A 27,034-nucleotide genomic window follows, 5' to 3' on the forward strand; every position below is an offset into this window, starting at 1 on the left:
CTTCCAAAATGCACAACTTCACGTCTTCTCACATTATGCTCTATTTACCAACTTTTTGCACACTTAACCTAACGATATCTCTGAAAACTGTTTATATCCCTCTTGCAACCTGCCTTTCCAGCAGTTTTTGTCGTCTGCAAATGTGGCCACACTGCATTCACTTCCTTCCTCTCAGTCACTAATTTATATATTTTAAACTGTTGCAGTCCCAACATGATCCCTGTGGAACCACAGGTCACGAACCAGAAAAAGAACCCCTTATCCCCACTTGCTGTTTCCTTCCAATGAGTCAGTTCTCTAGCCATGCAAAACACTACCTCCGACACCGTGGGCTCTTGTATGATGTAACTTTTTGTGAGGTATATTATCGAATGCCTTCTGAAAGCCCAAATATATCTACTGGTTTCTCTCTATCCAATCTGGTTGATACTTCTTCAAAACTAATAAATTAGACACTATTTCCCTTTCATGAAGCTATGTTTTCTCTACTTGATTAGATTATGGATTTCAAATATTCTTCTATTGCTTCCTTAATAATTTATTCCAATATTTTTTCAACAATTGATGTTAGGCTAATTGGCCTATAGTTACTCTTGTTTGTCTCTCTTCCTTTTTGAATAGAGCTGTCACATTGGCAACTTTCCAGTCCCCTGGTACTTCTCCAGAATCCATGCATTTTTAAAAAATTACTACCAATGCATCCACTACCTCTGCAGCTACCTCTTTTTGGATCCTAAGATGCAACAGTCAGGGCCAGGCAATGTATCTGCATTTAGCCCCGTTAGTTTACCTAATAATACCATCACCAACACTGGAGAAGTACTTAATTCCTTCCTGTACTCTTTAGTATTGATGGGATGTTCAGAGTATCTTTCACCGTAAAAACTGTTGCAAGATCTCTGTTTAACACCTCTGCCATTTCCTCCTTTCCCATGACCGTGTCTTATTTACCTTCAAAGGGGCATTTGTTCACTTTGACCTCTCTTTTCCTTTTTATGTATTTAAAGAAGCTCTTGCTGTCAGTTTTTTATATTCCTCAGTAGTTTACCTTCAGAGTTTATTTTCACTGCCTTTAATTTTTTTTAGTCCTCCTTTGCTGAATTCTGATCTTTCCCAGTCTTCAGGACTTTTGTCTCTTTTATATGCTTATTCTTTGAACTTGATACTCTCCGTAACATCCTTGGTACATATCTCAATGAAGAGGAAAGATTCAACGAGGGAGAGAAACTATAGCTAACCAAGGATGTTACGGAGAGTATCAAGTTCAAAGAATAAGCATATAAAAGAGACAAAAGTCCTGAAGACTGGGAAAGATCAGAATTCAGCAAAGGAGGACTAAAAAAAATTAAAGGCAGTGAAAATAAACTCTGAAGGTAAACTACTGAGGAATATAAATGTCTGCCATTGTTTACTTACTGTCATTCCTGCTAAACTGTCTAGCCAGTTCACTTTAGCTAACTGTATCCTCATCTCATTGTAATTCCCTTTATTTAAGTTAAATAGTTTCTCTCTCTCACACTGAATATTAAATTCTGGTATATTCTGATCACTACTTCCTAAGAAATCTTTTAAACTGAAGTCATTTAAATCAGCCTCATTACCTATTACCAGATCTAAGATAGCCTGCTTCCTGGTTAGCTCTATGGCATATTGTTCTAGGAAACTATCCCAGACGAAGTGTCGTAGCTACCATTCAAATTTGATTGACCCTATCACCATGACGATCAAGGTCATTCACAATGTTTCCCTATTCTGTTTACATGCTCTTATTACTTGTTGATGTATAGTTTTCCCTAAGATATGGAGCAGAGTTAGGCCATTCAGCCCATCAAGTCTGTTCTCATTAAATCATGGCTAATATGTTTGTCAATTCTATTTTCTTGCTGTCTTCCCGTAATCCTTGATCCCTTTACTAATCAAGAACCTATTAAAGTTCTTAAAGTCTTAAATACACTCAATGACATGGCCTCCCTAGCCAGTTGTGGCAATGCATTCACAGGTTCACCACAGTCTGGCTGAAGAAATTCCTTCTCCTCTCAGTTCTAAAGGGTTATCCCTTCACTTTGAGGCCTATTAATGGAAACATCACCTCCACATCCACACTCTTCAGGCCCCCCTCTGTCTGTATGTTTCAATGAGATCTCCCATCATCCTTCTCAACTCCATTTGAATATAGACCAGGAGTCATCAACTGTTCCTCGTATAACAAGTCCTTCATTCTAGGGATCATTCTGTGAACCTCCTGTGGATCCTCTCCAAGGCAAGCACATCTTTCCTTAGATACAGGGCCCAAAACTGCACCCAGTATTCCAAATGCGTTCTGACAAGAGTCCTAAGCAACCTCAATAGTACGTCTCTGCTCTTGTACTCCATCCATCTTGAAATGGATGCTAAGGTTGTATTTGCCTTCCTAACTGCCAACTGAATCTGCATCTTAACATTTAAGAGTCCAAATCCCTTTGTACTTCCGATTTCCAAAACCTTTTCCTCTTGAGAAAATAGTTTTTCCTCTTTTCTTCCGACCAAAGTGCATAACTTTACACTTTCCCATGTTCTAATCCTTTTGCAACTTCTTTATCCATTCAGAAGGGTGTGAGGAAGGGTGACCTGACCTAAAACTTTTAACTTTGATTCTCTTCACAGATGCTGCCAGATGTGCTGAGCTTTTGCAGCAGCTTTTTTTTAGATTAGATCCCCTACAGTGTGGAAGTAGGCCTTCGGCCCAACCAGTCCACACCGACCCTCCGAAGAGTAGCCCACCCAGACCCATTTCACTCTGACTCTATGACACCTTACTCTATGGGCAATTCTGTGGGTCTGAAGTCCCAAATAGGAAAAGAGATTTGCTATCCTAACATGATCAGCCCTGTGTGGCACTCGACCCACAGCAACATTAGATTATGTTAGATTCCCTACAGTGTGGAAACAGGCCCTTCGGCCCAACCAGTCCATACCGACCCTCCAAAGAGCAACCCACCCAGACTCATCTTTCTCTGACTAATGCACCTAACACTATGAGCAATTTAGCATGGCCAGTTCACCTGACCTGCACATCTTTGGACTATGGGAGGAAACCGGAGCACCCAGAGGAAACCCACGCAGACACAGGGAGGTTGTGCAAACTCCACACACAGTCGCCCAAGGCTGGAATTGAACCTGGGACCCTGGTGCTGTGAGGCAGCAGTGCTAACCACTGAGCCACCGTGCCGCCCATTGAAACTTCTGTTTTTGTTTCTGATTTACAGCATCTGCAGTTCTTTTGGTTTTTATTTTGTAATCTGCAAATTTAGCAACAACGCCCTCAGTTCCTTCGTCCATATCATGAATGTATAATGTGAATAGTTGTGGTCCCAACATGGATGACCTCGAACTCCACTAGTTACTGCACTGCCTTCCTGAAAAAGACCCTTTTATCCCCACTCTGCTTTTTGCCAGTCAGTCAATCCCAAAGTACTTTGTCCCAGTAACATGAGCTCTTATCTTATTTAGCAGCCTCCTGTGCAGCACTTGTCAAAGGCCTTATGGAAATCCAAATAGATCATTTCGACTGGTTCTCCTTTGTTTAATTTGCTCATTACCTCCTCAAAGAATTGTAACAGACTTGTCAGGTATGACCACCCATTTACAAAGCCGTGCTGTCTCAGCAATTTAACCATGCACTTCCAAATACTTTGCAATCTCAACCTTAATAATGGCCTCTAAAATAATTCCTGATGGAGAGCTTATGCTCAAAACATCGATTCTCCCGCTCCTCAGATGCTGCCTGTTTGCTGTGCTTTTCCAGCATCACACTTTGAGTCTAAAATCTTATCCACGATTTAGGTGTCATGTCATGTCTTCTGCCTGCCTTCCTTCTTCAACAAGGGCATTAAATTAGCCATTTTCCAGTCCTCTGGCACCCTCCTTGAATTAAGTGATTCCTGAAAGATCATCACCAATGCCTCTACAATCTTCTCAGCTAGCTCCTTCAGAACTTTGGGTGTAGTCCATCTGATCCATGTGATTTATCCATCTTCACACCTCTCAGCTGCTCCAGCACCTTTTCCTTAAAGGTGGCCATTACACTTACCTCTCCACCCGATGACACTCTTGAACTTCTGGTATGCTACTGGTATCTTCTTTCCCTTGCTGTTTCTTTTTTACCTCTCTCCAATCGGACTACATTATCTCAGCCTCAAATGTCTTCATTTTATCTCTTACTGTCAGTGCTACTCCACCAATTTTGCCATTTCTCCTGTCTTTCAGAAAAGGTCAAATGTCCAAGTGTTGAGTTCCCAATTTTGACCCCCTTGTGACTGTGTTTCCATAATGGCTATAAGATCATATCCATTAAATTTGAATTGTGCCATTAGTTCATCTATTTTCCAAATATTTTGTGCATTAAGATACAAATCCTTAAATTTTGTTTTATGATCAAATTTCCCCACAATTTTAGATTCCTTGCTCCAGTGTGAAACATTCAAACATTCTGTCCCTTTCTATCAATCTCTGTCTCAAAGACCGCACTTCTGCAGCCCTCTGTGGTGGAGAATTGCTAAAGTCCATAATCCTCTGAAAACCTTCTCCCCATCTTGGATCTGAGTGGCATCCTACTTCGGTTTAAATAGTGCTTCCCCCCCCCCCCTCCCCAGTTGTAGTCAGAGTGTGGCAAGAGAAAAGCTCAGCAGGTCAGGCAGTATCCAAGGAGCGGGAGAGTCAATGTTTTGGGCATAAGCCCTTCATCAGAAATGTTCTTGAACACCGAGCTCTAGTCTACCCAGCCAGATGAAGCATCTTATCTCCATCTACCCTATCTATCCCTTTTAAGAATTTTAAGTTCAATGAGATTGCTGTTCATTTCTTGAAGCTCTGGAGATTACAGACCCAGTTTGCGCAACCTTTCTTCATAGTACGGTCCACCATCCCAGAGCAAGTCTGGTGAACCTTTGTTGCACTACCTATTATGGCAAGAATATCTTTGCTTAGATGAGACCAGAACTGCATACAGTATTCTCGGTGCAAAAGGTACGGTTGCCAAATTTGCTAATGATACAGAAATTGGTCAGAAAGTAAGTTGTGAAGAAGACATAGAGGCTACAAAGGGATATAAGTTGAGTGAGCAAAAATCTGGCATGTGGAGTATAATGTGGAGAAATGTGAAATTGTTCAATTTGGCAGGAAGAATAAAAATCAAGCATGTTATAAAAATGATGAGAGTTTACAAAGCTCCGAGTTGCACAGGAATCTGGGTGACCTAGTAATGTAAAGGGTTTATATGAAGGTAAAGCAAGTAGTTAGGAAAGCTAATAGATTTTTTATCAATTATTGAGGGAAATTGAACATGCAAGTAGAGAGGTTATGCGTTTGTTATACAGAACACTGTTGAGACCACATCTAGAGAACTGTGTACAGTATTGCTCTCCATATTTATGGAAATATGTAAATAATTTCAAAGCATTCTCTTTGAAGGCCAGTGAAAGTGGAATCTTCAAATATTTTCAGGTTGGTAGATTGTTGCTAAGCAAGGGATGAAAAGGTTACCTAGGGTAGGTAGGTAAGTGAAGTAATCAGATCAGCCATGGTCATCTTGAAAGCTGAAGCAGGCTGAAGAGAATGAGTAGCCTATTCCTAACCTGTATGTTCATTCGTAACATTTGGTCTGAGTGCTGGCTCCATTTTCAAGACTTCAGGATGTTTTCTTTGAGGACACTTCTGAATACAAGTATTGTATGTTGGTCATATTATTTCAGAGAGCAGGCCCACATGATTTGAAACTGTGGCAGATGTATTTTTTTCTTTAAACAAGTCTTCAGTCAACATAATGTTGCCTTTGAGGTGAGATGAGGTGAAAAGACAGGAATAAATTTTTTTTAACCTTTTTTGATTTTGCTTTGGGTTTGCGTAATGTACTCACTTCGTGGCAAGATCTACTTTGGTTAAAATCTGATGGGATTGTTTCTGTGAAAGTGACTGTGTCGACTGCCTACTTCAGTGAAAGTTGAGATTGTGACTTCCGTCATGTTGTCAAGATTACGCACATCCTGGTTGTTTTGGCCAAAGTTATGCCTGCGTTCCAACCTGTCGAGGCAATATTTGTTTGATGCTGCTGTTTTACTGTAGTTCTTGGTTTACCATTTCTGTTTATACAACATGCTTGCCACAAATTATATGGTTGCTAAATGTTGAAGGTCCTAGTTGACTGAGTTTGGGGATTGCATGTTTGATCCCCAAATCTGGATGCATTGTTCAGTTAATGGCAGCATGGGTCTTATGAACCTGCATTTGATTTCCCTAAGTCTGGGTAATATTCAAATGAGGCAACTCCTGCACTCTGATTCTGCTGTCAGCTTCTTTGTTTGATGTCCCCATTGTGCTCTGCAGCTCTATATTTCCCATCTGGCTTTGTAATGAGCTTTAGGGAAGGAAATCTGCCTGTTACATAAACTGTAGACTCTTGCTGTCAATTCTTAACTGGCCTCAGATCAAAGTACACTTTGGATTGGATAACACATTGGCCATATTAGCAGTACCCTCGATTTTTCTGTTTGCCTTTTCCTGTAATATGATCTGGCTCATGTCCAAAATAGGCACCTTTTATATGTTTTGTTTAAAAGAGTAATTCATTGAAAGAATGAGATTCATTTCATAACAGGACAGGAATAACAAGATAAATCAAGGCTGGGCAAAGGTTGCTTATTTCTTTACAGCATGTTTATAATTATGTTTGAAAATTGCATAATTCAGAGTAATAGATAATGAATTATCAGTAAAGACACATTCAGTTAATTGTGTAGGCTATTGATAACAATTCCTTGATTATTTAGTCATTTTACTGACCTTTCTCCTCAATATTTATTGTGAGTTTACAGCTAGACTACAGTTCCATAACTAGGCTGCGGCGTTTGGGATTGAAATTTCAGAAGGGTAATTGAATGTTGATCGTTATTACAAGGGGACTGGACTATAGACTAAGGGAGTCTTGCTATAATTATTTGGACTTTTTTTGGAACCTTTGGGTTCTGTGCACAGTTTTTGGCCTTCACAATGAAAGAAGGATATACTTGCTTTGGAGGTGGAAAGTAGAAATTTCACTACATTTGTTCTTCGAATGACAGCAATGTCTGTTATGATACCAGCTGACATTATTGGACTTCAGATTGAAATCTGACTTTTTTTTGGTTTTACCTCATGATCTCTTACTGAAATGTAAGTACACAATGTTGCAGATTTGAATTTAACATAAAAGCAAGTTTATTACACAAATTAAAATGCGATAAAATATAATAAACCAAACGAATTGTTTTCCCTGGTGTGTTGAAGGCAGAGGGATGACCTTAGTTTTTATAATCAAAGGGCATGTGTAGGGTGAATAGCCAGGTCTTTTTGTCGCAGGTGAGCCCAAAACTAGAGGACCTATGTTTAAGGTGTAAGGGGAAAAATACTAAAGGGACCTGAGGGGCAACTTTTTTGCAGAGAGGATGGTGGGCGTGTATGTAATAAGTTGCCAGAGGAAGTAGTGGAGGCTGGTACAATTTCAACATTTAAAAAACATCTGGATAGGTACATGAATAGGAAAGGTTTAGAGGGATATGGGTCAAATGCAGGTGTATGGGGCTAGATCAATTTCTGATCTCTGGTTGGCATGGACGAGTTGGACAGAAGGGTCTGCTTTCGTATGGCACAACTGACTCCAACGTACATGTTTAAAGATTTTGAAATAAATGCTTCTAAATATGCAATTGAAAATATAATCCCATCAACCAAAAAAATAACCACTTTTCAGTAGTCACCAGAGAGAATTCTCTTCTCTATCACTCCAATATGTCTGAATTTAACTTTACCTTCAGATCCCAGCATCTTCTTGGACTTTTCATATAACTAAGCTTAAATTTTCTCAGTCTCAAATAACCCTTTCAGGGTTTTAACCAAATCCTTCTGGTCTGAACTTATACTAAACTTCTTGCACTGAGCTAAATCATTTTTAACAATTCTAAATTATCTTCTCCCTTTCTCAGGAGCAATTGCTTTTTCGAGCTATGGGTATCTTCCCTTAAACAGTGGAAAAGAATCAATCCCTACCATTCTAAACTAGAGCCTAATGCGCAACTGTTTCCCTGATGTGTTCATAAAATTCTCCCATTGTAAACAAAAACCCATTGCACTCTGGGAGCTCTTTCTCACTCCATTTTAAAGTAAATCACCATGGGTACAGAAATACAAGTTAACCATTACATTCCTTCAGACAGACAGAAAACTTGTATGTCACCAGTTCAAATTCAAAATTCTGACCAATAAAATAATTGATTTAAAAAAAAAGTTAATCTCACATCTTGCATCATGTGCCCTGTGACGAGCAGCTGAGTAATTTGGGTCTATACTGTCTGATCAGAAGAATGTGAAGAGGTGTAATTGAAACTTAAGTGCTGAAGGGTTTGACTTACTGTGCGCTGAGGGGGCAAGTCTGGAATCAAGACACGGAGGTTGAGTATTTAAGACTGAATTGAGAAGTTTCTTCAAAAAATGTTTGGAAATATTTGGCTTGTGGATGTATGTTCAAGGCAACATTAGAAATGCTTTGATGCAGGTGGATAAGTGAAATTGAGGCAGCAAGTTATCCATGATTGTATTTAAATGGCAGAATAGTCTCAAGGGGTCATTTGGTCTACTTCTGTTCCTTACGATCTTACGCACAATTCTGACTTGAACCCTTCATTTTCTCTGGCTCAAAATCCTGGAACGCCTTACCTGAAAGTGCTGTGGTGGTAGCTACAGCAAGTAGACTGTAGCAGTTCAAGAAGACAGTTCATTATCAGTTTTTTTCAAGAGAAATTAGGGCTAGGTAATAAATCTGTCCTTGCCATGTAACTGGCATTTAACCTGATAAATTAATTAAAAACAAATCCGAACAAGTGTATTAAACAAATGCTGCTCCTCACAAATATTTAATCCATACTAGTTACTCTTTGCATGATTTAGTTTCATAAGTGTCCCTTCCTTGGATATCTTCTTGGTTCTGGATCTGGCGCAGCTAGGTGAAGATTAAAATGTTTTGTTTTATTATATTTGTCCATTTGTATCAACGTGCAGTTCTCTGATTTCTTAAGAGTGAGATTGTAATTCGGTGTGCAAGCCAGAAGCAATGCCTGCCCAATTTCCACTACATTGACCAATTGCAAAGGAAAAGAATTCCAAAATGGCTGTCTGCAGTGTTCTGTGAGGATTGTCAATCAGCAGCATCTTTGGTGCATTGAATTCTGGTGACTTCAGTGTGAATAAAAGGATAGTACAGTTAGTCTCATTAAAGTCACTTAGTCCCACTCAGATTTTTTTTAAATTGTAGAGAAACCAACTGCAACCAAGTGGGTTTTCATTTGGTAATTGTTTGAATTTGAAGTATATATTTATCTCCATTAGTCTAAGTGGATGTAGTTTGTCACAATCAAAATATTAATTCATTAGCTGCTCTTTAGTTTTAGTTTCTATAGTAATTTGTACTCGAGGCAACATACTTAATCCATGAAAAGTTCTCAGTTTAGTTTTAATATTTCTGAGAGCCTTTTAAAATTAAGAAATAGTACAATTAAGATTAGATTACATTACATTACATTATAGTGTGGAAACAGGCCCTTCTGCACAACAAGTCCACACCGACCTGCCGAAGCGCAGCCCACCCATACCCCTACATTTACCCCTTACCTAACACTACGGGCAATTTAGCATGGCCAATTCACCTGACCTGCACATCTTTGGACTGTGGGAGGAAACCGGAGCACCCGGAGGAAACCCACACAGACACGGGGAGAACGTGCAAACTCCACACAGTCAGTCGCCTGAGGCGGGAATTGAACCCGGGTCTCCGGCGCTGTGAGGCAGCAGTGCTAACCACTGTGCCGCCCAAAAATTAAATACGGAATCACAGCATCAATATAATAGTCCAGTTGAACCTGCTTTTATTGATTTCTGTAAGCCATGGTTACATTGTTTTTTTTGGTTGGAACAGGTTTTTGGTTCTTTAACAGTACTCAGAAATGCTTAAAGGCATTTAATTTGAAGATAAATAAGTTGCCTGTATTTCTGATAGCACCTAGACAAGTGTTTGTAATGTTGTGTGCTATGGAGTAATGTGCATGTTTGTAGCTCAGTATCCATAGAAAGAAATATTTGCAGAAACTAAGCATTTCCTATACGTAAGTAGGAATGAAACAGTGTACCTGAGGAATTATTTTTTTCTGATGGAGACCTGTAATGAAATATGTAATGTGAAGGAAACCTGCAAAAGGATATAAGAAAGGAAGTTGTTTCAAATTGAATTTCATGCTGGTCCAAAATAAATAAATTATTGTCCAATCATTCGAATCAGATTTGTTACAAGGCTGTTGGGAAAAGGCAGAGATGTAGGATTAGCTGAGGAGCTCTTGCAGTGAACTGGTATAGCCATAAGCTGAAAGAGCATCTGCACTGTAGCCATTCTATGTTAGTAATTAGATGGGGTAGATTATATAACTGGGTCAAATTTGACGTAATTTCATGGTGTGAATTATACACACTGGGTAAATGTTTAATGTAAAGCACGTGCCATTTTTACAAAGTAACCATTGGAAAGACATAGATATGCAAACTATTATGTGCTGTTTTAGCATGACTGTGTTCTGAAAGGTTCTGTATTAATGTGTTCTGATTTTTCTTTTTCTTTGTTTCAGCTTCTTATATGCCTGGAATGCCAGCTGGAGTTACACCATATCCATCTGGCCACACCAATGCTGGGTATGATTTATATTTGCAAGAGCTTCAAAAGAGATTTGCATTCAAAAGCTATTTAGATATTTATTTGTATGCTATATTTGGTCGCTTAATTCTGGCTGATACTCTTCAGCAGCATACTCCAGACGATGACATTGTTAGTTGGTAAACTGAAGTCCCTTCTACCTGATTGAGTGGGTATGAAAGATTCATCGCACTGATGGATCAAGGATTAAGCAGTCTATCCTCCAATGAATGCTTGGTCCACCAAGCTTTGGGCAAGATGATTAATAAACCAGTGTAAAACCCAAACAGTATTTGTGTCTCAAATAATTCAACCTGATTATATGAGCAAATTTTAACAGCATGTTGTGTTTTGAAATCAGGATAAATGAAAACAAATTTAAAATATTATATCCTCTGACCAACACCAAGATGGAGTTGCATGGTTGCTGCTACTACTCAATTTTTTATTTGACGTGGCATTGCTGGCTAGACCAGCAGTTAATATTCAACACTAATTTTTCTGGACATGGTAGTGATGAGTTGCATTCACGAACCTTTGCAGTCCATAGGCTGCATAGGGACACCCTCAATGCTGCTACAAAGAAATTCTAGCAACGGTGATGTAGTTCCAAGTTAGGATAGTCTGTGGTTTCAAGGGCAACTCTGGCAGATTCTAGTGTTTACATTCATTTGCTGTCCTTGCCCTTGAAGGGGGAATTTGAAACGTTCATTTGGAGGAGTCTTGGTGAGATACTGGAGTGCATCTCGTCAATGATATATGTTGCTACTATCAAGCATGAATGGTGACATTTTTTCCTTTAATTCACTCTTGGAACATGGGCTTCGCTGGCATGCCAGGATTTGTGGTCCGTCACTAGAAGAGTTAGTACAAGGTAGTGGTGAGCTGCTGAAGTTAACGTGCTGTAGGTTAACTCACAATGCTTTGAGGGAAGGAATTTCAGGATTTTGACCTAGTGACACTGAAGTAGTGTGACGTATTTCCAAGTCAGGCTGCTGAGCAGCTTGATGGGGAAATTGCTGTTGGTAGTGTTCCCACATATCTGTGTCCTTGTCCTTTTAATTGAATATGGATGTGGGTTTGTCAGGTGCGGTCTAAAGATCTTTGGTAAATTTCTGCAATGCATCTTCTCGATAGTGCACACTGCTCTTTTTGAGCGTGGGTGGTGGAGGGAGTGGATGCTTGTGAATGTGGTCCCAATCAAGCAGGCTAACTTGTCCTCGATGTCAGCTGCTTGTGCTATTAGAGCTGAACCCATCCATGCAAGTGGGGAGTATTCCATCAAACTTCAGACTTGTATTGTAGATGATGGACAAGCTCTGGGGAGTCAGGAGATTTGGTATTTGCTCTGGAATTCCTAGCATACTGTTGTAGCCACTGCCTATGTGGATAATGTAGTTGTGTTTCTGGTCACTGGTAACCTCCAGGATGTTATTAGTGTGGGAGTTAGTGCTGGTAGCACCATAAGCCCAGCATAAACTCGTGGTGAGTGGGCCCAGCACGAGCCCCTACTTTTGCAGGGTGAGCACGGGACCTGGCAACTGAATTGGTGGCTGCTCCATTCACAGACGGGCATCACAGCACCATCGAGGTGGGCCCGTTGGTAAGAAATGCGACTCTAATATTGGCAGGTCCATGCAGGTGGCAGTGGAGAATTGACCCAGCAGTGAAAAATGGCACCTAAAGTGTGGTGGCTTTGGTTGAGTCCAGTGTAGATGGTGAGATGATAATTGATGAGCTGGTTCAGGACAGATGGACTCTTTCAAAGCTATCTCTTTCTATTTTATCTTATTCTTAACACTATTCAAAATGGTACTGGTTTGTGGTAACAATGGAAGGGTGGCACGGTGGTTCAGTGGTTATCACTGCTGACTCACAGCTCCAGGGACCAGAGTTCAGTTCCAGCCTTGGGTGACTGTGTGGAGTTTGGACATTCTCCCTGTGTCTGCGTGGGTTTCTGGGTGCTCTGGTTTTCTCCCACAGTCCAAACATATGCAGGCTAGGTGAATTGGCCATGTTAAATTGCCCATTGTGTCCAGGGATGTGGAGGTTAGGTGCATTAGTCAGGGGTAAGTGTAGAGTTAATAGGGGAATGGGTCTGGGTGGGTTATTGTTTGGAGGGTCATTGTGGACTAGTGGGCTGAAGGGACTGTTTCCACACTGCAGGGATTCTATGGAAACAGTTTCTGCTTGAAGAGCTTTTCACTGTATTTTACTGTTTTTCTCACTATAAAATACACATGATAATAAAAATCATTCATTGAATGTCACGGCTTGGTGGTTAGATTGACATTTATTGGAGATAGATCGAGGCCTCAAATTGTGTGGTGTGAATGTTACTTGCCATTTTTTTCAGCCCAAGCTTGGATATTGTCCAGATCTTATATTTGAGCATAAACTGCTTCAGTATCTGAGGAGTCATCAATTGCGCTGAAAATTGTGCAATTATTGGTGAACATCCCTACTTCTGATCCCATGATGGAGAGAAGGTCATTGGATGATTGACCAACAACAACCATATCCTCATTTTTTTTGTGTGTGAATCACACCAGTGGGGAGTATCCCTATCATTGTCATTGGTAGGGCATCTTGATATCATATTCAGTTGAATAATGCCTTGATATGAAGGTCAATCACACTCATCTCATCATGGAATTCAGCTGTTTTTTCCATGTATGTACCAGGGCTATAATGAGATCAGGAGTAGACTGCCGTGGCAGAATCTAAACTGAGTCAGTATTTGTTTGGGAGTGCTGCTTGATAGCACTGTTGACGACCCCTTTTCAACACTTGCTGATCAGGTTTGTTTTACTACTTTGTGTACAAGATACACCTGGGTAATTTCCACATTGTTGGGTAGATGTTTTAAGTGTTCTGGAATAGCAGTCGCTAGGGGTTCAGCGGTCTGGAGCGCAGGTCTTCAGCATTTTTGCCAGAATGCTGTCAGATCCCATAGGCTTTACAGTATTCAGTGCTCTCAGCCATTTCTTGGCATCACACGAAATGAATCACACTGGTTGAAGACTGGCATCTGTGATGCTGAGGATGTTGGAGCCTGAAGTTAATCACCTATGTAACAGTTCCAGGAGAAGATGGATGTAAATACCTCAGCTTTGTTTTTTACATCTGAATTTCCCTATTATTGAAAATGGGGACATTTGTGGTACAGAAATTTAACTGTATCTCCATTAATGTCATCTATATCCGTTGCACCCGATGTTGTCTCCTCTACATTGGGGAGACAGGATGCCTATTTGTGGATCGTTTCAGAGGACATCTTTGGGACACCAGCATCAACCAACCCCACCGCCCTGTAGCTGTACGCTTCAACTCCCCCTCCCACTCCGTCAAGGACATGCAGGTCCTGGGCCGCCTCCATTGCCAAACCCTGCCACCCGACACTTGGAGGAAGAATGCTTCTTATTCCGTCTTGGGACCCTGCAACCACATGAGATTCAAATGGATTTCAAAAGTTTCCTCATTTCTCCTCCTCCTACATTATCCCAGTCACAAGCCTCCAACTCGGCACCACCTCCATGACCTGTCCATCACCTTTCCCATTTATCCGCTTCACCCTCCTCTCTGACCTATCACATTCTCCCTCACCTTCATCTATCTATCATATTTTCAGCTATCCCCCCTCTCCATTTATCTCTCAGCCCACAGCCCATGAGCCTCACTCCTGATGAAGGGCTTATGCCCGAAACATCGATTCTCCTGCTCCTTGGATGCTGCCTGACCTGCTGTGTTTTTCCAGCACCACACACTTGACTCTGATCTCCAGCATCTGCAGTCCTCACTTTCTCCATATTTGTGAGACTTCCTACCTTCTATTAATTGTCTTGCTTTCACCAAAATCCACAGCTTGAAATGGTAGGACTTGCAGAGCTTAGATTTGATTTGTTAGTGGTGGGATTTTTTTAAACACTGTCTATTGCATGCTGCTTCTGCTGTTTAACGTGGAAGTAGTCCCAAGTTGTGGCTTCACCATGTTGATACCTCACTTTTAGCTATGCTGGGTGTGTCTCCTGGTATGCCCTTGAGCTGGGCTGATCTCTCAACTTGATGGTAATGGTCATGAGGTTACAGGGTTGAATACAGTTCTGCTCTTGTGATGACCCACAGTGCATCATGGATGCTCAGTTTCCAAGTCACTAAATCGTTACCATTTGAGCACGGTGTTACTACCACAACCTATATGAAGACGGAGCTTCAGCTCCACACCAACTTGATGGTGATCACTCCTCCTAATCCTTGCCACTACCTGTGCATCTTCTGTGCTGAAGGTGCTTTAACAAGACTAACGTTGACTGCTGCACGATTTTGACCCAGAGAGAACAAAGAAACAGATGTACATCAAAGTAAAGTTGGTGTGTGCAACATTGGGAAACTTGGAGTAAAGCAGCTTCCATATAGTTGCAACTCTTGTCCTTCAAGATGATGTTGTTGAGAGGTGCAGACTAAGGCTTTATGATTTTCTGTCATGCATCTTGGTGAAGATATACAGTGAAGCTGTGGGACACTGGTTGTGCAAGGAGTAAATGTTTCAGCTAGCAGATGAGATGTCAGTCATGTTGATTGTATTGTCCTGAATAATATTTTTACTGTATTTTTCTTAATCATTTAGTGTGTAAACCATGCCTAACCAAGGTAAGCTGGGAATATTCTAATGTAGTTTTGGTGTGTCTTGTATGTGAGAATGACTCTTTGGGGCGTCAGAGGTGAGTTGCAGAATACCCACCGAGCTGCTGTTGTAGTCGAGCAGCTTCTATGGCTGACCTAGTTGTATTTCTAATCAAGGTGGGAATTTGGTAATGTCATAGGAAAGTACTTAGTCATTATTTTTAAAAATGGTTATTGCTTAAGACTTGTATCACTTAAATGTTCTGAACTTTTGTAATTTTTTCAGAAGGTTGATTGATAGAATAGCTGTATAAGGTAACATTGGGAACTATGTAAATCAGACTCTGGAAAAGTTATGATTACAACTCATTTAGGCTTAGCTTCAGGCCCAATTAAATCTGAAAACAGTTGGTATACTGAACTTTGGTAGTATCTGTGGAGAGGGAAACAGTTACTGTTTCAGGTCAGCGTCCTTTTTGATAGAACTGGAAAGATAAAGATATGAAATCTCACCAAGTCCAGAGGTGGAAGAGGGGAAAGAGCAGTCCATTTTTTATCCATGATAGCCTGGAAGGAGAGATAAAAATTACTTCAAAGGCAAAATGGGTCAATCATATTTCTAAAAGTGATTAAAAGCTAGCAAATACATGTAAAGAATTGAATAAAATTATTTTTAGTACATTTTTAAAAAGCTTTAAAATAGTTTTAGTTATTAAAAGTCAGCTTTTTATTGCACAATAAATTAGCGATGAGTATGTGTACTAAGAAATTATCAGTGGATCGTTGGTGTCAATAAACAGTATGAAAATAAACAATTGAAAAGCATGAGGATTGGCCCGGCAAGAATTGCATTCACCTGAAGCAATGCCCTTGAAAAGTGACACATGTTTCTTGAAGTATAGAAGTTTAATTGAGTAGTTTCTAAAAGATATATGAAAATGCAACAAATTTCAAGATATGCTGCTCATGGTTATGACGATCATTGTTTTGGTTTAGTGAGGAATTATTTCCTGCTGGCCCTTTTGTGAAACTCTCAGAGGGCTCTAGTGTCTCTACCTCAGAGTCAGGAGGCCTGGTTCAAAACCCACCTGCTCCAGAAGTATGTAATAACACCTCTGAACAGGTTGGTTGGAAACCATCTGAACCAAGATGTAAGCATTATGTCCACAGTTGAGACTTGAGAGGAGGGCAAGTTTGCAGTTTGACTGAATTTGCAACTGTAATGCATTGATGCATTTTAATTTTGATGGTACACAGATGCTTTTTGCGGGCAGGTTCTGTAGCTGCTGCAATTAAATTAATAGTTTGAGATGTGGGTATTACTTGTGCTGTGGGTATTACTTGTGGGTATTACTTGTGGGTATTACCAGCTTATCAAATAAATTTATTTATAATAGCTGAAATCTGGGCCTGTTATTTTCTGGTTACTAAATACTCATTCTGATTATATAGTTGGAAGCTGCAATAAAAACAGTCTATGTTTTATTATTATGTTTCCTAATTTCTAACAAAATCTTGGATTTTTTTTGATAGTCAGTGTGTTGCTTGTGCACTTTACTGGTACTGTCGTCGTCTTTTGTCAGTTTTATATGGTGCAATGATAACTTCATACTTTCCTTTCTCCTTCCTGTTTCCAGTGGTTTTCCTGTGTATCCTTATCCGCATTCAACCTCATATCCTCCAACTACAGGCACTGCACAACATACTCCATATCCCAGCCAGTCACCTGCTGCAGCTGTCGGTAAGGGAGCCATTCATTTTGCATTTTAGTTACTTGAAAATAATTGTAATAACTAAGCAAAAAATGTGATTAAATCTTAGTTTTTGGTTCGTGGTTTAGTTCTTTTAAAAAGATGCTCATGCAAAGGTTGGCTTGGTACTGTTGATCATTGTGCAGAGGAAAGGGTCTGCATTCTGCCTTGGTAAGTGCCGGCACTGAACGCAGTCAAGACAGTCGTGTTGTCAGGTGTCAGTTTTTCCACCAACTTTCTCACTTGAACACGTTCATTGAGAGTCCATTGGCACAATATCTTTGAGTATCTTGGCAAGTGGGCATTTTACATTCATGAGCCCAAACTGAGGCACCACAGCAAAATGTGTTCCTGTGCACTGCTTGATGGCCTTGTATGTATTTTCCAATAAACATAAGTCATCAAGAGCAAGAACCCTGTTTGATACAACTTCATCACCGTCTGAGTGCAAGGTGCAAAGACTTATTGTAATATTCTAATTAGTACACTGACTGAAACTCATCCATCTCGGTACAGACTAGGGATCGAGTCCACATGTACTGATTTATATGGTGCAGCATTTGAACATGAGACTATTGAGAGCACTTCTTAATGTCACTCTGCTATATCAGGAACAGAAACCTTAGCTGACCTCTGGCATCTAACAGATTTGCACGACAAGCCTTATTAAGTTTAACAGTGAGGAATCTTCTAAATTTGCTGACTCTTTAAAAACAACTTGATACTTCAGTCAGCCACCAGCAACAGTTCTGCATTGAAAAACCTGTCTCTCATTCTAGTATTAAGAAATTGAGATTTCTTGGGTTATAAAACCAGCATGTCTAAATTACTTTTTATTGTGTGTGTATTTGTTAGTATGAGTTTTTTTTTCAAATAGAAAATAGTAATGGAAAGATCTTTTTATATTAAAAACTAATTTTAGAAATACGTTCTTATTCCTACCCTCCTTTTGCCATCCTTGCTCTGGGGTGATGTGTAATTTGAATTCAAAGGTATCTGAAATTAAAAGCCAAGTGAAACTATTGTTGGTCGTTATAAACATCCAGCTGGTTCTTTAGGAAACAAAAAATTGCCATCCTTACCTGTTCTTGTGTACGTGTGACTTCAAACCCAAGCAATGTGATTGACTGTTAACTGTCATCTGAAGCACTCTATTGAACCAGTTAATCATATCAACTGCAAAAAAATATGTTAAACCAAACAGACCACAAGCATCAAAACTCCGGTAAACACAACAGCACAAACAACTGTCAGTCCTGCAATGTCGTCTTTATCAATATCTGGGAATTAATGCAAAAATATGGAGAGATGTCTCGGACTAGTCAAGCCTAGCCAATGATGCCCACATCTTGTGATGGATTTTTTTAAAAACAGTCACAGCCTAACCCATTCATACCCCTGAAATAATTTCTTGCAGACAGTGTTCCAAACTCGGTTGTCATTTCCAGGAACATTCTGTCTCACAGGTAGGACAGACCCATCTGAGGTGGCGGCATGCTGGTAGACATTCAGGAGGGAAGTGTTCTGGGATTTCTCAATTTTGAATCTGGATCCCATAAAGTCTCACTGCATCAGATCAAACATGGGCAAGGAAACCACCTGCTGATTACCATGTACTGTCCTCTCTCAGCTGCTGAATCAGTATTCCTCTGCTTTGATCACCAAGTGGATGAAATAGTGATTATTTCAAAGGCACAGAATATACTCTGGGTGGGTGACTTTAATATCCATCACCAACAGTGGCACAGCACCACCAATGACCAAGCTAGTTGGGTCCTAAAGAACATAGCTGCTCGACTGGGTCTGTGGAAATTGGGGAATAAACAATAAATATGGGGAAAACATACTTGTCCTCATCCTCGCCAATCTGCTGCCTCCAAATGCATCATCCATGATAGGATAGGTGAAACTGAACACCATACTTTCTTGAAGTGATGGAGTCCCATCTTCACATTGAGGATACTCTCCCTTGTGTTATGTGACACTATCACCCTACTATATGGGAAAGACTTTAAATCAGATCTAGCCACTTGATATTGGGCATCTGAGACACTGTGGGCCATCAGTAGCCGAATTGTACTCCATAATCTGCAACCACATGGCCCACCATATTTCCCCACTCTATCATTGCCTCTAAGCCCAAGGATCAACCCTCAGTCAATGAGGAGTGCAAGAGAGCATGTTAGGAGCAGCACCAGGCATACTTAAAAATGAGCTGTAAGCATGATGGATTTACAAGGCAGGGCTACTCGCATGCTAAATAGCACAAGCCACAAGTGATAGAGCTAAGTGATCCCACAACCACTGGATCAAACCTCGTCCTGCCGCATCCAGTCATGAATGATGGAGAGCAGTTAAACAACTCATTGGAAAAGGAGGCTTCACAAATAACCCCATCCTCAATGATTGGGGAGCCCAGCACTAGTGCAAGGGATGAGGCTGATGCATTTGCAGCAGTCTTCATCCAACTCAATTCACTCCCATGTCATATCATGAAACAGCTGGAGGTATTTGATTCTGCAAAGGCTATGAGCCCTGACAACATTCTGGCACTAGTACTGAAGACATGCTCTAGAATTTGCTGCACACCTAGCCAAGCTATTCCAGTACAGCCACAACACTGACATTGACCCAACAATTTAGAAAATTACCCAAGTATGTTATATACACAGTAACCAGGATAAATCCAACCCATCCAATTACTGTTCTGTCAGTCTACTCTTGATCATCGGTGAGTGGAGCAAATGAGTTGCAGTGTATTCCAATGGAAGTGGACACCCTCAGCAGTCCAGTTGAGCTTGGGGAAAGGCAATTGCATAGTGTCACTCAGGGCATGTCCTGAACAGACTGACTCTAGGTCAGTCCACAGCAAAGCCCCAAAACAAAGTCAAGCCTCAGCTGAATGGGTTATGTTTTCTTGAGGATCTGAGCTGGCAAGCCATTTTAGTTGCTGCTGGTATGTGGTCTCGAGTCAGCAATCCCACCAGACCTAAATTGAGTAAGAGAACTCCTAGAGTTGTATCCAGGACAGTGCAAACCTTAGGAAGTCGACCTACAGCTGGTTTGGAACATTAAATTGCTTAGCAATGTCCAAATCACAACCAATCAAAATAAACATCTGGTGAAGTGGTCACCTGGTTCTGATTGAGTTCAATACTGGCGTAGCTGTTTCAGTAATCACAGAACCAGTCTTTAACAAAATTCACTCTGTACTCCAACCCTTAAGTTTGCACAAGATCTTGGCTAGACCTAAAACCTGTCCCAGGGAACCGTTACACATTAAGGGTACAACTTTGTTTCTGGTCTCTTACGAGAAGCAACTGGTTCAGTTCCCACTGAATTTAGTAAAAGGTATGGGCCCAAGCTTGATGGGGTGAAATTAGTTGAGAAAGTTTAATCTAGATTAGCTCAACATTTTTCACTTAGAAAATGGCTGTCTGAGTGAAGTCCAAATTAAATAACCAGATGTTTTTCAGGAAGGTCTAGGGACTATCAAAGCAGCCACAGTCACTTTGCATGTTGACCAGGAAGCAATTCCACAATAGTGCAAGGCCCACCCATTACCACTTGCCTTATGGGCAAAAGTAGAGGCAGAAATTAGAACGTTGGAAAGCAAAGGAATCATCAAACTAGTCCAGTTTATGGAATGGGCAGCACCAGTTGTACCTATTGGGATTCTCAATAAGTCAGTTCACCTTTGTAGGGATTTTAAACAAACTGCTTTTGCAGCTGGATAAATATTCAATCCCTCTCAATGAGGATTTATACACAAAGCTGGCTGGGAGGCTGTCCTTCAGAAAGCTGGACATGAGCCATACGATTGCAATTAGGTGAGGATTCCCAGAAGTACGCTATAATTAATACCCATAAGGGTTTGTAGTGGTATACGAGACTGTTGTTTGCGAATTTTCAGGTGATGACTGAGAACATTGTACACTGTCTATCCTAGGTTGTCATTTATCTCAATGATGTACTAATAACAGGGAAGACCAATAAGGAGCGCTTAGAGAATTTGGACATAGATGTTTCTCTCAGACAGTGTACACCTATAGGGAAAAACGTTTGTTCCAGGCACCTCAAATGACCTGCTTGGGCTACAGAACTGACAAGACCAGGTTACACTCATTGGGAGATAAAGCAAGGGCAGTCGAAGGTGCCCTGGCCTCCATCCTGGCACCTTTTGCATCAATTTTTTTTTAAAAAGTGGTCAGCCTTGGAAATGCTTTCATAGCCAAGCCGTAGCTTTCAGAAAAGTGAAGAAACAGCTATCGTGTTCTAAGGTGTTGGCACACTATGATCCCAAGCGAGATCACGTATTGACATGCGATGCCTCCCCATATGGCATCTGGGTAGAATTGGTTCATAGGAGGCCCAATAGAGAGAAATACCCAGTAGTGTATGCGTTCAGGACATTGGCTAATGTGGAGTGTAAATATGCCCAGATACACTAGGAAGGTTTAGCAGTCAAATTTGGAGTCAGAAAGTTCCACCAATACATCTTACAATGTAAATTTATAGTAATAGATCACAACTGGGTCTACTTGGAGGACAAGACAGTGCCGCCCATGGCTTCAGGCTGGGGCTGTTTTCCCTGGAGTGTCAGAGGCTGAGGGGAGGTGACCTTATAAAGGTTTATAAAATCATGAGGGGCTTGGATAGGACAAATAGACAAGCTCTTTTCCTTGAGGTGGGGGAGTCCAGAGCTAGAGGGCGTAGATTTAGGTGAGAGGGGAAAGATATAAAAGACACCTAAGGGGCAATGTTTTCATGCAGAGGGTGGTGTGTGTATGGAATGAGCTGGCAGAGAATATGGTGGAGGCTGGTAAATTACATTATTTAAAAGACATCTGGATGGGTATATGAATAGGAAGGGTTTAGAGGAATCTGGGCCAAGTGCTGGCAAATAAGACTAGATTAGGTTGGGATATCTGGTTGGCATGGACAAGTTGGACCAAAGGGTCTGTTTCTGTGCTTTACATCTCTATGGCTATGACTCTAAGTGGTAGAAGGGGTTATTAACAATGCTATTTACCAGCATTTGCTTAGCATTAGCCTGCTTATTGATGGCCAGTTTGGGTTCTGCCATGGCCACTCAGCTCTAGACCTCATTACAGCCTCCGTTCAAAAATAGACAAAAGAACTGAATTCAGGAGGTGTGGTGTGAATAACAGCCCTTGGTGTGCAAAGCTGCATTTGACAGAGTGGCATCAATGAGCCCAGCCAAACTGGGGTCAATGAAAATCTGAGCGGCAGAGGAGCTCTCCACTGATTGCAGTCATACCTGACTAGGAAAAATTGATTTTGGTGGTTAGAGGTCAGTCATTTCAGCTCCAGGACGTTTCTGCACATGTTCCTTTGGGGTAGTGTCCTCAGCCAAACCACCTTCAGCTGCTTTATCAATGACCTTGCCTCAGTCATAAGGTGAGAAGTGTGAATTTTATTATTAAATTTAATTTTAATTTTTATCCTGTAACTTGAACCTGGTCAATGTGTATTTTCCTGTGTATTGATATTTGTCCAAGTTGTAAGTTCCTGCGCTGTGCTGTTTTTAACAGCAGGTGGTCTTTCAAAGTGACTGCATTGCTTTTTGTAGAGTCCCTGCCTTAAAATGTTTGATTCTTTGCTTCTATGAAGTGGTTATTGAAAATGAATGTAATTTGGAATAAATAATGAGCTTTATATCTACCTGTCTCTTCACTCTTGAAATGACCAGGGAAAAGGTGTCCAAATGATCATTTGAGAATTGGAGCAGATTCTAACAGACAATAGAGTCACAGAATCGTTGATATGTACAGCATGAAAACAGACCCTCATCCATGCCAACCAGATATTCTAAATAAATTAATAGGAAGGGTTTGGAGGGATATGGGCCAGGTGCTGGCAGGTGGGACTAGATTGGTTGGGGTATCTGGTCAGCATGGATAAGTTGGACCGAAGGGTCTGTTTCCATGCTGTACATCTCTGACTCTAAATCAAGTCCCATTTGCCAGTATTTGGCCCGTATCCCTCTAAACCCTTCCTATTCATATACCCATCCAGGTGCCTTTTAAATGTTGCAATTGTACACACCACCCTCTGCATGGAAAAGTTGACCCTGAGGTCCTTTTTAAACCTTTCCCCTCTCACCTTAAACCTATGCCGTCTAGTTCTGGACTATTGTCTCTCCCCACCTCAGGGAAAATATCTATTTATCCTATCCATGCCCCTCATGGTTTTTATAAGGTCACCCCTCAGCCTCTAATTCTCCAGAGAAAATAGCCCCAGCCTATTTAGCCTTTCCCTGTAGCTCAAACCCTTCAAGCTTGGCAACATGCTTGTAAATCTTTTCTGAACCCTTTCAAGCTTCACAACGTCCTTCTGATATCAGGGAGACCAAAATTGCTTGCGGTATTCCAAAAGTCACCTAACAAATGTCCTGTACAGCTGCAACATGATCTCTCAACTCCTATACTCAATGCATTGACCAATAAAGGCAAGCACACCAAACACAACCTTCACTATCCTATCTACCTGCGATTCTACTTTCAAGAAGCATGAACCTACACTCCAAGGTCTCTTTGTTGAGCAACGCTCCTGAGGTTCTTACCATTAAGTATATAATTCCTGCCCTAATTTGCCTTTCCAAAATGCAGCACCTCATGTTTATCTAAATCGAACTCCATCTGCCACTCCTCGGCCCATGGGCCCATCTGATCAAGATCCTGTTGTACTCTGATGCAACTTCCCTCGCTGTCCACTATACCTCCAATTCTCGTGTCATCTGCAAACTTATTAACCATACCACTTTATGTTCACATCCAAAATATTTATATAAATGATAAAAAGCACTGGACCGAGCATCAAGCTTTGTGGCACACTGGTCACTGGCCTCTAGTCTGAACAACCACCCTCTGTTTTCTACCTTCAAGCCAGTTTTGTATCCAAATCACTGGTTCTCCCTGTATTCCAGCTGATCTAATCTTGCTGACAAGTCTACCACGAGGAACCTTTTGAATGACTTACTGAGGTCCATCTGCCCTCATCAATCCTCTGTTACTTCAAAAAAAAAATTTAATCACGTTAATGAGACACGATTTCCCAAGTACATAGTCATGTTGACTATCCCTAATCAGTCCTTGTCTTTCCAACTACATGTCAATCCTGTCTCTCAGGATTCCCTCCAATAACTTGCCCACCACCAATGTCAGGCTCACTGATCTTTCGCTCCCTGGCTTTTCCTTAGTCAATCTTCTGGCCCCTCACCTGTGGCTATCATTGATACAGATATCTCAGCAAGGGGCCCAGCAGTCTCTTCCCTAGTTTCCCACAGAATTCAGGGTACGCTTGATCAAGTTCTGGGGATTTATCCATCTTTGTGCATCTTAAGCTGTCCAGCACCACCACCTCTAATATGGACATTTTTCAAGATGTCGCTATTTATTTTCCCATCTTCTATATCTTCCATGTCCTTCTCCACAGTAAACACTGATGCAAAATATTCATTTAGTATCTCTCCCCATCTCCTGTGGTTCCACACACAGGCAGTCTTGTTGATCTTTAAGGGGCCCTATTCTGTCTTGTGTCCTTAATGTATTTGTAGAATTCCTTTGGATTCTCTTTAACCCAATTTGCCAAAGTTATCTCATGTTCCCTTTTTGCCCTTCTGAATTTCCTCTTTAAGTATATGCCTACTGCCTTTATACTGTTCTAGGGTTTCACTCGATCTCTGCTCTCTCTATCTGACATACGCTTCCTCCTTTTTCTTGACCAAAACCCAACTCTCCAGTCATCCAGCATTCCCTACCCTTATCAGCCTTGCCCTTCATCCAAACAAGAGCATACTGTCTCTGGACTCTCGTTATTTCATGTTTGAAGACTTCCCATTTTCCAGCTGTCCCTTTTCCTGCAAACATCTGCTCCAATCAACATTTGAAAGTTTTTGTCTAAAACCATTTATAAAGTTGGCCTTACTCCAATTTATAACTTTAAATTTTAAACCCGGTCTATCCTTTTCCATCATTATTTTAAAACTATTAGAATTACGGTCACTGGCCTTAAAGTGTGCCCCCATTAACACCTCAGTTACCTACCCTGCCTTATTTCCCAAGCGCAGGTCAGGTTTTGCACCTTCTCTAGTAGGTACATCCACATATTGAATCAGAAAATTTTCTTGTACGCACTTTACAAATCCCTCTCCATCTAAGCCCTTAATACTGGCAGTCCCAGTCTGTGTTTGTAAAGTTAAAATCTTCTGCTATAACCACCCTATTATTCTTACAGATGACTGACATCTCCTTACAAATTTGTTTCTCAATTTCCCACTGACTATTGGCATGGGTCTATAGTACAATCCCAATAAGGTGATAATCTTTTGTCTATATCTCGGTTCCACCAAATTTCCCTGACTATCCTCAGGAATATTCTCCCTAAGTAGTCATAATGTTATTCCTAACCAAACATGCCACTACCCTCCTCTCTTGCGTGCGCGCGCACACACCACCTCATCCTCCACCTCCTACACCACCTCCTCCTCCTGATATGACTACCCTCGAGGATCTCGGTTTTAAATTCCTGTCCAACTCCCTATATTCTCTCTGCAGAATCTCATCGTTTCCTTGTCCTATGTCAATAGTTTCAATGTGTATAATGTCCTCCTGGACCCATTCCCCTTTGAGAATATTCTACACCCTCTCAGAGATAACCTTGATCCTGGCACCAGGGAGAACACACACTTTTCTTATGTCTCGTTGGCTGCAGAAATGTCTGTCTGTCTCTGCCTCCGACAAGAGAGTCCCCTATCCCAATCCATCGCTTGGAACCTGACAGACCCTTCATTACATTTAGAGCTAGTTTCGGTACCAGAAACCATGGCTACATTCCCCTGAGAAACCATCACTCCCTACATTTCCCAAAGTAGTATATTGTTTGAGATGAGGATAGCCGCAAGAGATTTTGCACGACCTGCCTCACCCTCCTACCTTTCCTGGAGGTAACCCATCTACCTGAAACTGTATCTTAAGTTTATCTCCCTTTCTGCAACTACTATCCATTGCACTCCCAGCTCCTGTAAATTACTCATTGCCTCTAATTGCCACTCCAACTGATCCATGCGATCCGATAGGATTCATAACCAAATGCACTTCCTGCAGAAATAGTCAGTAACATGGAAACTCCCTACCTCCCACATCCTACAAGAAGAGCACATCGCTCTACTCAAGGCCATCTTTGCTCCTTAACATTCCGCGGATCCAGAAAATAACACTGTCTTACTGCTCTTGCTGAGATATTTGTATCATCGATAGTCACAGGTGAGGTGCTGGAAGACTGGAGGTTTGCAAACGTGATGCCACTGTTTAAGAAGGGCGGTAAGGACAAGCCAGGGAACTAAAGACCAGTGAGCCTGATGTCGATGGTGGGCAAGTTGTTGGAGGGAATCCTGAGGGACTGGATGTACATGTTTTTGCAAGAAGGGCTTATGCCCGAAACGTCGATTCTCCTGTTCCTTGGATGCTGCCTGACCTGCTGCGCTTGTCCAGCAACACATTTTCAGCTCTGATCTCCAGCATCTGCAGCCCTCACTTTCTCTCTTTGCAAAGGCAAGGACTGATTAGGGATAGTCAACATGGCTTTATGCATGGGAAATCATGTCTCTCAAACTTGATTGAGTTTTTTGAACAAGTAACAAAGAGGATTGATGAAGGCAGCGTGGTAGATGTGATCTATATGGACTTCAGTAAGGCATTCGACAAGGTTCCCCATGGGACACTGATTAGCAAGGTTAGATCTCACGGAACACAGGGAGAACTAGCCATTTGGATACAGAACTGGCTCAAAGGTAGAAGACAGAGGGTGGTGGTGGAGGGTTGTTTTTCAAACTGGAGACCTGTGACAAGTGGAGTGTCACAAGGATCGGCACTGGGTCCTCTACTTTTTGTCA

At 41.2% G+C, this 27,034-nt stretch overlaps 1 protein-coding gene across 2 annotated transcripts in view; it reads left to right on the forward strand.

Moving 5' to 3' along the window:
- tsg101a (tumor susceptibility 101a) overlaps positions 1-27,034 on the forward strand; it is a 52,476-nt gene that overhangs the window by 19,363 nt on the left and 6,079 nt on the right. For both annotated transcript variants that reach the window (XM_043706097.1, XM_043706096.1), the window contains exons 6-7: positions 10,680-10,743; positions 17,005-17,108. In XM_043706097.1, coding sequence (XP_043562032.1) covers positions 10,680-10,743; positions 17,005-17,108 — 168 coding nt within the window. The remainder of the gene's footprint in view (positions 1-10,679; positions 10,744-17,004; positions 17,109-27,034) is intronic.

The sequence above is a fragment of the Chiloscyllium plagiosum genome, chromosome 16 (assembly GCF_004010195.1).
Source record: "Chiloscyllium plagiosum isolate BGI_BamShark_2017 chromosome 16, ASM401019v2, whole genome shotgun sequence".
Classification (NCBI taxonomy): Eukaryota; Metazoa; Chordata; class Chondrichthyes; order Orectolobiformes; family Hemiscylliidae; genus Chiloscyllium; species Chiloscyllium plagiosum.